This window comes from Enhydra lutris, unplaced genomic scaffold (assembly GCF_002288905.1).
Source record: "Enhydra lutris kenyoni isolate GAN:26980312 unplaced genomic scaffold, ASM228890v2 scaffoldscaffold55, whole genome shotgun sequence".
Classification (NCBI taxonomy): Eukaryota; Metazoa; Chordata; class Mammalia; order Carnivora; family Mustelidae; genus Enhydra; species Enhydra lutris.
In genome coordinates this window covers 668,654-680,573 of record NW_019154139.1, presented here as the reverse complement: position 1 = coordinate 680,573, position 11,920 = coordinate 668,654, and the positions used below count along the sequence as shown (strand labels likewise).

Below are 11,920 nucleotides of genomic sequence, written 5' to 3'. Positions count from 1 at the left end.
CCAAGACAGGCCTATCTGCCAGACGAGACGCCTGCCGCCGTGAAGGTGACACGGGCGCCAAGAGGCGCGGGTGACCAGAAGTGGCCAGCAGGTGCGGCCGCATGCCATCGTGGTGGGGAACAGCCCAGGGTGGGGGGTAGGTTCCTCCCCACCTCCAGGCCCCGGACTTATCTGGGAAGGGAGGGCTGTGGACCCTCCCGAGGTCCACAAAGAACTGCCCGCGGCGACTGCTCACAAGCCCCTCCTCTTCCATGTGGGCTTGGAGGGCTGGGTCACCCCAGCCTGAGCCCGGAGAGGTTGCAGGGGCTCACCCTCCCTGGATCTCTGCCGCCGGAGCAGCCCGCTGATGGCCAGAGGGCCCAGAAGCCCAACTGGGGTTGACTCTGAGGATTCTGACCCAGGCACCCCCTCCCACACCCTCACTCAGCCCCAGGTTGGAAGGAGACACTTGGGTGCAAATGAGACTTTCGTTGAATGAATGAGTGACTGAGTGCCTTGTGGGAGACCTCGGGCTGCGAGCCTGGGAGGGGCGCCTGCTAGCAAGGAGGGGCTCTGGAGCGGGGGCTTCTCATGCTCATCAGCCCACGAGGGGCGTCCTCCTCCGGTGAGGGAGGGGTGCTGCGGGAGGACATGGGGCGTGAGTTTGGGGTACATGGGTGTATGGATGTGGGGTGCTGGCCCCGGGTTGGGGCGGGGGCTCCAGAAGAAATACCATGCTGAAGTTGCACAGTTTCGCTAAAATAGCTCTGTATACAAGGACTCTCATTATGCGAAGTTTCCAAAGAAACTAGCCACGTTCTAAGGCTAGTCTGTCCCGTCCTGGTCCTCGGTGTGCAGGTCCTTGGTGTCACGGGGTCCCTGCCCCGCCGCCCCCGCCGCCCAGGGGCACGAAGGAGGCGCCCTGCAGGACCGAGGCGCGGAAGGAGCGGCAGCGCTTGCAGGGCCGGGCGGGCGGCAGAGAGCCACACACCAGGCAGGGCGCTGGGGGTTCCCTGAGCTGCCCTTGGGGAGAGAGAGAGGAGCCCTGAGCCCGCGTCCACCCGCCGCGGCCGCGCCCTCCCGCCGCGGCCACGCCCCCACCATCCCAGAGCTGGGCCCTGGGCGCTGAGACCTGTTGCCCTGGGACCACGCCCTGGCCATACTCAACGGTTCCTGACACTGCTCCCTAAGGCAGCCTACCTCACGGCCACCCCAGGCAAGGCCAGCGTCTAGCTGGAAGTCTGGTCCCAGCTGACTCGCAAGCCCACCCGCTCCCACGACAACCCCCTCTTCTTTCCCCAGCCCTCAGAAAACCCCAGACCCACACTCAAGCCCAACAGGTGGTGTCCAGGGGCATCGTGTCGGGGGTGGGGGGGGTGAAGGCTGCGGGGAAAGGGGAGGTCGCCTTTGCCCCGCTCACCTGCCCCTACAGCCCTCTCCCTCCCCGAGGGCGTGGGCGGTCCTAGCCAGGTGGGCTAGGTGAGTGGTCCACGCCCTGGCCCTCCACCCCTAGGAAGGAAGCAGAGGGCTTGCGGCAGGAAACTACAGGCGCAGTCAGCCTCCTTGGAGCCTGTTGCCCCGTTACCAGCCACGAGCCTCTTCCCATAGCCAGTCTGGGCGTCACCCTCAGGAGCAGGGCCAACTGGCACCCACCCAGCTCCCCCGGACTGTCCCTCAGCCCTGCTTAGGCGTCCAGGGAGAAGGGTGCCCTCAGACCCGCAGAGGGAGGGGGCTCTAGAGCCACGTGGGCATGGAGAGGACTGCAGGACCCCAACCTATGGCCCCCATCCTGCCCCTTCCCCGGGCCCTCCCACTGGCGCCGGAATAGGGGCCCCTTCCTCCAGCTCTTCTTGATCCACACCCCTCCTCGCCATAGGCTGTGCCCGGAAGACGCTAGGTCCTGCTGCCCTGTGTGCCTGTGCTCAGACCCCTGGAGCTGAGGCCCTGTCCCCTCCGGGCTGGGACCAAGATGGGCCGTGGGCACAGAGCTGGATGTCAAGAGGGCCGGGTAGCATCCAGGTGTGGGCTGGATCAGGACCCCGAGCCCCAGGCAGGCCCATGGCTGGAGGGGCTCCGATGGGGACTGGAACGTCAGGACTGACGGGTAAGCCCTGGCCTCAGGGCCAGGCTGTTCTGCACCCCCAGGCTGGGGGCCATCCCCTCCCAGGCAGGCTGCTCTCTGCACCGGCCCCTCAGGACACCAGTCTGCTGGCCCAGGAGGTGGTGGCCTTGTTGGGTGAGTGTACCACTGTGGCTGGGACAAGCAAGGGTGAGCAGGCCAGCCACCTGGAGAGGCCGTGCGGTGTGCTGAAGCTGCTGCTCTGGGAGAGTTCTCGCACAGTTCCCCTGACACCCCAGGGTGAGGGAGGCCCTTTTGCGGAGGGGCAGTCAGGGACAGGACAGACAGGCAGATCTGTCCACAGATCTGAAACCTTGGCCAGGCTCCTCCCCTCCCTGCTATGCGGGGCCTGTGAGTCAGTCCCGAGGCTGCGGGTGGCCCAGAAGCCCAGCCACCTGCAGCCCAGGCTGTCCCGGCCCCGGGGCCAGGGCATTCCCCAGCCAGCAACCGCCCAGCCCCCAGGAGCAGCACGGGCTGGGACACGATGCCTGTCAGAGCCACTCACTACCGACAGCCTGGGCTGAGTCACTCCTCCAGGTGCTGGGTGGGGCGGACGGAAGTGGGGCGACCCAGCACCTATGCAAAGCAGCCCATAGCTTCCCGGAGCCTGAGGCAGATGTTGAACCGGAGCCCAGGAACAAGGCCTCCCTGAGGGGGCTAGGACAAGCCTGCCCCACAGGACACACCAGGGCCTGTACCTTACGTCAGGCATGCACTGGGCACCGGTCGGGGACACGCAGGCCGATGGGCCCAGAACAGTAGCTCTTTGCCCACCACTGCCAAAGGGAGGAAAGGAGGAGGGAGGGAAGGAAGGAGGAAGGAGGGAGAGGAGGAGGGAAGGAGGGAGGAAAGAGCGAGGAAAGGAGGGAGGAGAGCGGGAGGAAGGAGGAAAGGAGGAAGAAAAGAAAACCATTCTCAGCACACAAGCGAGCGAGCAAACTGCCTCCACGTGGTAAGAGTGGAAATTCTCCCGCTGACGCCACGGACGGTGCCAGCCCCTGTCCCTCCTGGAGCCTCCAGCCAGTGCAATCGCGCAGGAATGAGAAACAAAGACATAAAGAGCAGAAAGGGGTGATGTGATTATGTAGAAAATCCGAAGGCATTGGAAACTGCTGGAACCAAGAAGTAGGGCTGGAGGATCAATGTACGAAAACCAATGGAATATTCTATGTCAGCACACACGACTGGAAAACAAAAGTTAGAGCACCACGTGTAACACGAGTGGAATCTGAAAAGAAAAAAAAGTCAAACTCATAGAAACAGAATAGAAAGTGGCTACCAGGGGCCAGGAGCAGGGGAGACAGGGGAGGCTGGTCAAACATCCACGTGTGGAGCCTGAAGGCGAGTGAGGTCAGAGGATGTGATATAAAGGGTGCAGCTGGCGACACCGGACGGAAGAGCTGAGGTCTGCCGGGGAGCAGACTCCGTACGTTCTCACCAAAAAAAAAGGATAAAAAAAATCACCTAAGGTATCAAAATTTATAAAAATGCATTTATAAACGTGCCAAAAACATCAAATACGTATGAATACGTTTGATTCAAACTGTGTATGTTAAAATATTGCAGAGGAAAACCAAAGAACACCCAAATTAATGTTGAGTCCATCACCCCCAGATATCAAAGTCTCCGTATCCCAGCCGCCAATTCTCCCTGAAATGGTCCGTGGACGCGGCGTGGGCCCAGTCAGAATCCCACCAGGTCTTTCTTGTAGAAATGTACAAGCTGATGGCAAAATTTATAGGAAAATTCAAAAGACAGAGAGCAGCTGAGGCAACGCTGGGCGGGAAGTGCTGGGGAACTTAGGGATCGCACTCCCCGCTTCCCTCCGGACTGTGATCCTGAGGCCCTGCGCAAGCGTGATGCTGGTTAAGGGACAGGTGAACAGAACTGGGCCAGAGGAGGGACTCCAGAGTTCATTCTGGAGAGTCTGTTTCTGATGAGGTGCCAAAGCCACGCGATGGTGTTGGGGCTGTTGGTTATCACTGTGAAAACCACACAGTCCTTGACCCCTTCACAGCACAAGCGAAAACGAACTCAGGATGCATCACAGACCGGAAGGTGAAGGCCACAACCACGGAGCTTCTAGAAGGAGCCACCAGAGGACGCCCTCGTGACTTAGGTGCAGACCAAGCTATTTCACAGAAGCAGACCAAGCACTAGTCACAGGAGGGGAAGCTGACCGCTCAGGCTTCGTGACATATGTCTGCCTCTCAGAGGGCATCACCAAGAAAGGTAGAAGGCAAGCGCGGACTCAGAGAAAACATTCCCAGTGCACGCAGCTGACACATAAATGCATAGCATATAAAAAAAACCAGCAAATAAGTAACAGAAACACAAATGACCTAGTTTAAAAATGGGCAAAGGCCAGAAACAGGCACTTTGTGAAAATATAGCCAATAAACGCAAGGCAGAGCGCTCGGCCTTACCTGCCATCCGGGGAACACGGACTAAAGTCACAGCGGGACGCCACTGCAAACCTGCCGGAGGGGCTAAAAGCACGATCTCACCGGATCGCGTGCAGGGAGGCTGTGCGACGCCCGCGCGGACCCTGCCCTGGAAAACTGCCCGTTCCTTCCACAGCGAAACGGAAGCATCAGCAGCATCTGCAGGGCCTGAAGGCTAGTCCAGTCCGTGTCCACTCCGGAGGGACCGATGCACGCGTCCACACACGCTGGCACGGGGCCATCAAGAGACTCGGCCATCACTCCAAACGGGAAGCGACCCAGCCCTCCGTCCTCAGTCCCTCGCACAGCCACCTCTGCCCGGAAAGTGAACGTGCCACCGGGGCCTGCGGTTTGGAAGAGGCCAGGCACGGAGCGCGTGTGGCGATCTAAGTGGGGCGGTGCTGTCTCCGACGACCTCTGCAGTGAGCAAGGTCAGCTGTGCTCATCTGGGGGAGGGGGAGTGGGCCTCGCACACGGAGCCGTGTGCGCTCAAGGTCTGTCCTCACTGTGCGCGTAAGCTGTGCCTTAAGAATATAGTGCGAAACGAGACACTCTCGGGGCGCCCGGGGGCTCCGTCAGTGAGCCTCTGCCTTCGGCTCAGGTCATGATCCCGGGGTCCTGGGATCGAGCCCCGCATCGGGCTCCCTGCTCAGCGCGGAGCCTGTTTGTCCCTCCCCCTCTACCCCTGCTTGTGTGCCCTCTCTCGCTGTCTCTCTCTGTCAAATAAATAAATAAAATCTTTAAAAAAAAAAAAAAAAGCTACCAACAGCCTAAAGGGAGGATTTCTAATGAAAGATGCACCAGACCCCAACTCTGAAAAACCACAGAACACCAAGAAGCGGTTGAGCTTTAATTAAATGGAGAAGATCATGATCATGGTTTGAAAGACACGAATACAAAAGGTGTCAATTCTCCCCAAACTGGTCTGCCCCTTCAAGGTGATCCCCGTCAAAGTCCCAGCCAGCTTTCCCTCCTTCCCTCCTTCCCTCCTGCCTTCGAAGTCGACAGGTGGGTCCTGGAATGCGTGTGCGAGCGCAGGCCGGGAGCTGCCTGCCGGTGCGGAGCGCGCCTCCCGTCCGCTGGGCACCTGCTGTCGGCCCCGGACGCGGCGCTGAGGCTCCGGGCGCGCAGGCGGGGTTGGCGGGCTGACTTGGACAAACTCAGGCTGGGCAGCCACTGGCCCAAGGAGGAGGGTCACAGGGAGCTGGCCCAACCCCAGCCGGTAGCCTGGAAGCAAGTGCGGCTCGTCTGGGCTGAACTGGCCCGGTCGTGCAGTCCCATGACTGGGAAATGTTGGCTGAAGCTCCGGGGCCGGGAGCCGTTTGCCACACGGGGCGACTGCGCAGTCTGGGCTCCTGCGCACGCGGCGGTCCCCGGAGCGGCGTCCTTGGAGTGGCAGGTGGCCTGGGCTGCAGAACAGCTGGTGGGTGGTAGGGACCGGTCGCGCCCTGCCTGGAGACCTGCGGGAGCAGAGCCAAGTCGTGGGGACTCAGGAGGCAGGAAATCCGCCTGATCCGAAGGGGGGGCCGGCAGGGCAGCTGCAGGACAGACTGCGGGGTCTCAGGCACCATCCATGGAGGGGTGGCAAACCTTCTGGGACAGGGACAGAGGGACGTCTGTCACATACTCTCTGCTGCGGTTTCTTATAACCCTTTAAAAAAGTAAGGCCCATTCTCAGCTCTCAGGCCACAGAGCAGCAGGCCGCAGGCTGCCGTTTGCTGACCCGCGCGGTCCCATCTGCGGTCGCGCGCCTTTTGTCATCTCGGCAACCGGCAATGGGCTGATGGCTGGGGTGCTCAGTGGCATCCGGGCTTCCTGCCATCCCTGTGGCACTGTCCAGTGCTGGGACTGTGTTCTGCTCCCCCACCTCCCTCGGGGGAAAGTGGTCATGTCCTCTTGGCTGGGCATGGAGCTTCTCTCTCCCCATGGGCAGCCCCTGGGCCATGCACCCTTCTGCCGGCAGCGAGGCCTGACGGCGGCCCACGGGGTTCACACTTCATCCCAGCTCTCCCACCTGCACTCCCCTGTGGGGATGGCAAGGGTCCTGGAGCACCGAAACAGGGTTACTGTCCACCTCCAGCGGCCCCGGCCCTTGAGACGAATGTTCCAGATGGGAGGAAGGGACGATGGAGGGCAAGAGCCCGTCCTGTGGCTATGGATGGAGGACAGGACTGTGCCTCTCGGGGGAGCTTGTGGGGCCCGGAGGTGCAGGACAGGGGCTGCGGTGCTCTCTGCTTCGCAGACCTGGCGCGCGGCACCGCGGTGCGGTCAAGGAGCCGCTGACTGGGTCTGGCCGGCCCCTGGGTCTCCCACCTCTACCCGCAGGCTGTGGGTGCGGCCGCCAGGATGCAGATCTCAGCCACGCTCCTCGAGTGGCTCAGGAGAAGCAAGTTCGCATGGGACGGGCAGGCTGAGTGGACCACGGAAACCGTCTCCGGCGGGGGTGGGGGTCGGGGATGCCCTTCAGCCCATCTGTTCCACCCTACATCGGCAAGGACATTGAAGATCAGAGGTCAATCCAAGCTCAGCTGCGTGGGTCTTCACGAGGACTGGACTGCGGTGGACCGTATCCCGGCTGCCGGAAATCCGAGTGGCCCGGGCCCCCTGGGACTTGGAGCACGCCTAGGCCTGGGCACGGAGGGGGCACAGCGGGGGGACAGCTGCAGGCTGGCTTCTTTCTGCTACTTGGGGCTGAGGAAGGTAGCCCTAAACAAACATGTACCAGACAAATTGAATGGCTTCGGTGTCACCCTCCGCTGGCCACATGAATTGGAACGGCCGGTAGAGGGGATACTCACCGGTCGAAACCCGGCAGAGGCCGAGCAGGACTGGCAGGTGGACTGTTGGAAGAGACGGTCTTCCGTGGGTCTTTTGAGCACCCTACACATTTTGTTGGGTGTGCCAAGAGTGCAAGGCTCTGACTACCCTTCACCGGGGCCGTGTGTCAGGGTCATGTGTGCAGGGAGCAGTCCTGAGGGATGAGAGAGTGAGTGTCTCCCTTCAGGTCAAGAGCAGGGTTGCTCACTGCTTGCGATTAAAGCAGAGGACTCCCCAAATCAGCGCTCCTCAGCAGTGACACGCACTGGTCCGTGGCATCTCCTCTTCCTGGGACTGTCACAGGTGTGCTGATGCTCGTGCTGGGCCATGAGTAATAACGTCCTTGGTCTCTGGTCTAGGCGTCTCGTGTCTTCCGCTAGCACCCATGAAACAGCCACAGGCCAGGTTAATCCCCAACTGGACTTGTCTTTCTGACTCACAATTATCCAGATGAAGAGGCCTGATGTAGAATCCAGAGCCGAGTAGAGCCGTGAGATCTGGGACTGGAGCCTGATGTCACAATCGGGAGACTTCTGGAGCAGAGGGCAGGAACATATCTTGATGACAGGAGGTGAGTGAGTCCTGGGGACCGAGAGATTGGACTGTCGTGTATTTGGTTATTGTTCCAGACGTATTCCTCTCCTCCTCCTCCTGGTAGCGAAGTATCCTTCCTCGCCCACTGACCTGAGTTTGGCCAGTGCCATGCGTGCAGATGTGGCGTGAGTGGAAGCTTCCCTGTGCTCGCATGGTCTGGCTTGCTCTCTCATTTATACCGTCTGCCATGCGAGGACGACACCCCAGGAAGCCACGGGTCCCAGAAGGTGGAGACACATGGAGCAGATGTGAACCCAGCCCGCAGCCTGGAGCCCCGTTACACCTTCCCTAGCTAAACCCAGCACTGCTGCCGCTGATCTGAAGATATGGGAGGAACAAATGCTTGCTGAGCGAACACCACTGGGGAGAAAAGTGCCTCTGTGATGTAGCTTTAGTCCCGCAGTAGCCTGGCTCAGACAGACAGGCAGATAGACAGTTGGAACAGAGTAGAGTCCAGACACAGAACAACATACAGTCACGTGGTTTAGGAGGAAGGTCAGTACAGTGGCGAACACTGTCTTTAAGACCCGTACCACTGGCTGAGTACCCATACTGAAAAGATAGTGATTCCTGACCCCGCGCTTCACAGCACACGCAATCCCAGATGGACTACGGATCGAATGTGAAGGGTGTACCAATACAACTGTCGGACGAAGACTGAAGTGACTGGGTTTTTTTTTAAGATTTTATTTATTTATTCAAGAGAAAGAGAGCACACACGAGTTTGGGTGGTGGGAGAGGGGCAGAGGGAGAAGCAGACTCCGGACTGAGCAGGGAGCACGATGCGGGGCTTGATCCCAGCATCCCGGGATTGCGACCCGAGCTGATGGCAGAGGCTTAGCAGACTGAGTCACCCAGGTGCCCCCAGAAGTGACTATTTTTACGACTTTGGGCTAGGCAAAGATTTCTCAAACAGAAAACAAAAGGTGCTAATCATAAAAGAAAAATCAGTACCAGAATATACTGAAATTAATAGTTCATGTGCATTAAAGATGTTATGAAGAGAATGAAAGGCAAACCAAAGAATGAGATAAGAAATATCATATTGTATGTACACATATATTTTTAAGATTTCATTTTCCTTAAGCAATCCCTACCCCCAACATGGGGCTTGAACCTAAACCTTGAGATCAAGTGTCCCGTGCGTCACAGACTGAGCCAGACAGGTGCCCCAAGAGAAATTTTTAATAGATTTACTTGCCAAGGGACTTGAATCCAGAATATCTAGAGAACCCCTATAAGCCAACAAGACTAGGCCAAGAAAAAGAAATTGTCCAAATGCAAAAACTGGAACTTCCATGAGAGTGTGTCCAAATGGACCATCAACGAAGGAGCTGAACTTCCTTAGTCATCAGGGAAATGCAGACCAGAGCGCTATGTGAGGCCACTGCTCGCTGCCAGAGTGGCCAAAGCAAAAAGGAAGGGAGTAGCTAGTGTTGGCAAGAGTAGGGAGCAGCTAGAATGCCCACATCGTGCTGGCCGCACCAGGTACCGTCCCTCCGGGCAGCCCCTCGGGGCCGTCTGCCAGACCTGCACGCGTGACTCAGCACAGCACGGTGTTCACAGGGCTTTTTGGCTTGTTTGTTTTTTAAAGACTTATTTGAGAGAGAGAGAGCAAAACCAGGTGGGGTGGGGAGAGGCAGAAGGAGAGGGAGACAAGCAGACTCCCTGCTGAGTGGGGAGCCCAATGCGGGGTTTGATCCCACGACCCCAAGACCATTTCCTGAGCTGAAATCAAGAGTCAGATGCCCAACTGACTGAGCCACCCAGGCGCCCCCAGTGTATGCATTTCACCAAATTCAAGAGCATTCATAGCAGCACTATTTGTAATAGTCTTGGACCTAGAAAAAATATAAATGTCTATAAATAGCAGGATGAATAAATTACAGCTGGGAATGCATTTCAACAACGTGTAAGAAACAAAAGCAAGCCATGTATCAAACCTAACATCAAAGCAAGTTAAAAAACCCATTGGGGGCGCCTGGTGGCTCAGTCGTTGGGCGTCTGCCTTCAGCTCAGGTCATGATCTCAGGGTCTTGGGATTCAGCCCCGCATCGGGCTCCCTGCTTCTCTCCCACTTCCCCCTCTTGTGTTCCTTCTCTCCCTTTGTCTCTCTCCACCAAATAAATAAATTAAAAAAAACAAAAACAAAATAAAAAACCAATTGATGTTATTCACCACTTTAATAGTACTAAGGAGAAAAAGCTTATGATAACCTCTAGATGCAAAAAAAAAGGTTTTTTTGAGAAAATTCACTACATACAATACAAATTATTGGTAATAATTAGAAACAAACTTCTTTAACATGCTAGAGTGTCCATACATTTATATCTATATTTATATCATATCTATAACTTTACGAAGACCTAGAAAAATGTCAATATAAGTGAGGAAATGTTAAAACCATTCTCTTTGAGCACCTGCCTTTGGCTCAGGTTGTGAGCTCGGGGTCCTGGGATTGAGCCCCACATCGGGATCCCTGCTCAGTGGGGAACCTGTTTCTCCTGCCACTCTGCCTACTTGTGCTTTCTCTCTCTCTCTCTCTCTCTCTCTCTCTCAATTAAATAAAATCTTTTTTAAAAAATTCATTTTAAATCAGGTATTCAACAATAATACCCAACACTTTATAGGAGGGTTTCACCAATACAACATGACAAGACAAAGAAATTACAGACAACAAGATTGCAATGGAAGACGTGAAGCTATCTGCACATGACATGCAATTACTCACATAGAAAATTCAGAAGAATATACATCCAAATTATTAGAAACAATGAGGTTACGGCATCAGGGAAATACAAATCAAAACCACAATGAGATCCCACCTCACAACAGTCAGAATGGCTAAAATTAACAAGTCAGAAAATGACAGGTGTCGGCGAGGATGCAGAGAAAGGGGAACTCTCCTACACTGTTGATAGGAATGCAAGCTGGTGCAGCCCATCTGGAAAACAGCATGGAGGTTCCTCAAACAGTTGAAAATAGAGCCACCCTATGACCCAGGAATTACACTACTGAGTATTTATCCTAAAGATACAAACGTAGTGCTCCAAAGGGACACGCGCACCCCAATATTTATAGAAACAATGTCCATAATAGCCAAACCATGGAAAGAACCTATATGTCCAACAACAGATGAATGGATAAAGAAGATGTGGTTCATATATACAATGGAATACTATGCAGTCATCAAAAGAAATGAAATCTTGCCATTTGCAACGACGTGGATGGAACTAGAGGGTATTATGCTGAGCGAAATAAGTCAATCAGAGAAAAACAATTACAATATGATCTCCCTGACATAATGAATTTGAGAGGAAGGGCAGAGGGTTGTGGGGGGTAGGGAAGGAATAAATGAAACAAGATGGGATCGGGAGGGAGACAAACCATAAGAGACTCTTAATCTCACAAAACAAACTGAGGGTAGGGGGGTAGGGAGAGGGTGGTTGGGTTATGGACATTGGGAAGGGTATGGGCTCTGGTGAGCGCTGTGAACTATGTAAGCCTGATGATTCACAGACCTGTACCCCTAGGGCTAATAATACATTATATGTTAATAAAAAATAAAAAATTATTTAAAAATAACGAGTTTAGAAATGTGGCAGTATAAAAAATTAAAGTACAAACATCATTGCATTCTACACACCAGCAGCAAGCGGTGATATAGAGATGACACTACGTGAGGTACTATGAAGATATCAAGGAACTAAGAATAAATCTAACAAAAGATGTATATGATACTTTATGATGTATTAATTTGTCGATTTCCCCCAAAATGACCTAGGGATTCAATGCAAATCCATCCAAAATCACAATAGGACTAGCTGTGGACTCCGATAAAAATAATCATGATGTTTGTATAGAAGGAAATGAGTCAAGAAGGACCATAACCCTCATCTAAAGAGAGGCAACCTGCTGCCCAGATGTGGAGACAGCGCGGCACTGGTGCAGGGGTGCAAAGTCACCT

At 55.4% G+C, this 11,920-nt stretch overlaps 1 protein-coding gene across 1 annotated transcript in view; it reads right to left on the bottom strand.

Moving 5' to 3' along the window:
- Positions 1 to 847: 847 nt before the first annotated feature.
- LOC111157705 (tubulin tyrosine ligase like 8) overlaps positions 848 to 11,920 on the bottom strand; it is a 48,533-nt gene continuing 37,460 nt past the window's right edge. The window contains exon 13 of the mRNA XM_022519340.1: positions 848 to 1,002. Coding sequence (XP_022375048.1) covers positions 848 to 1,002 — 155 coding nt within the window. The remainder of the gene's footprint in view (positions 1,003 to 11,920) is intronic.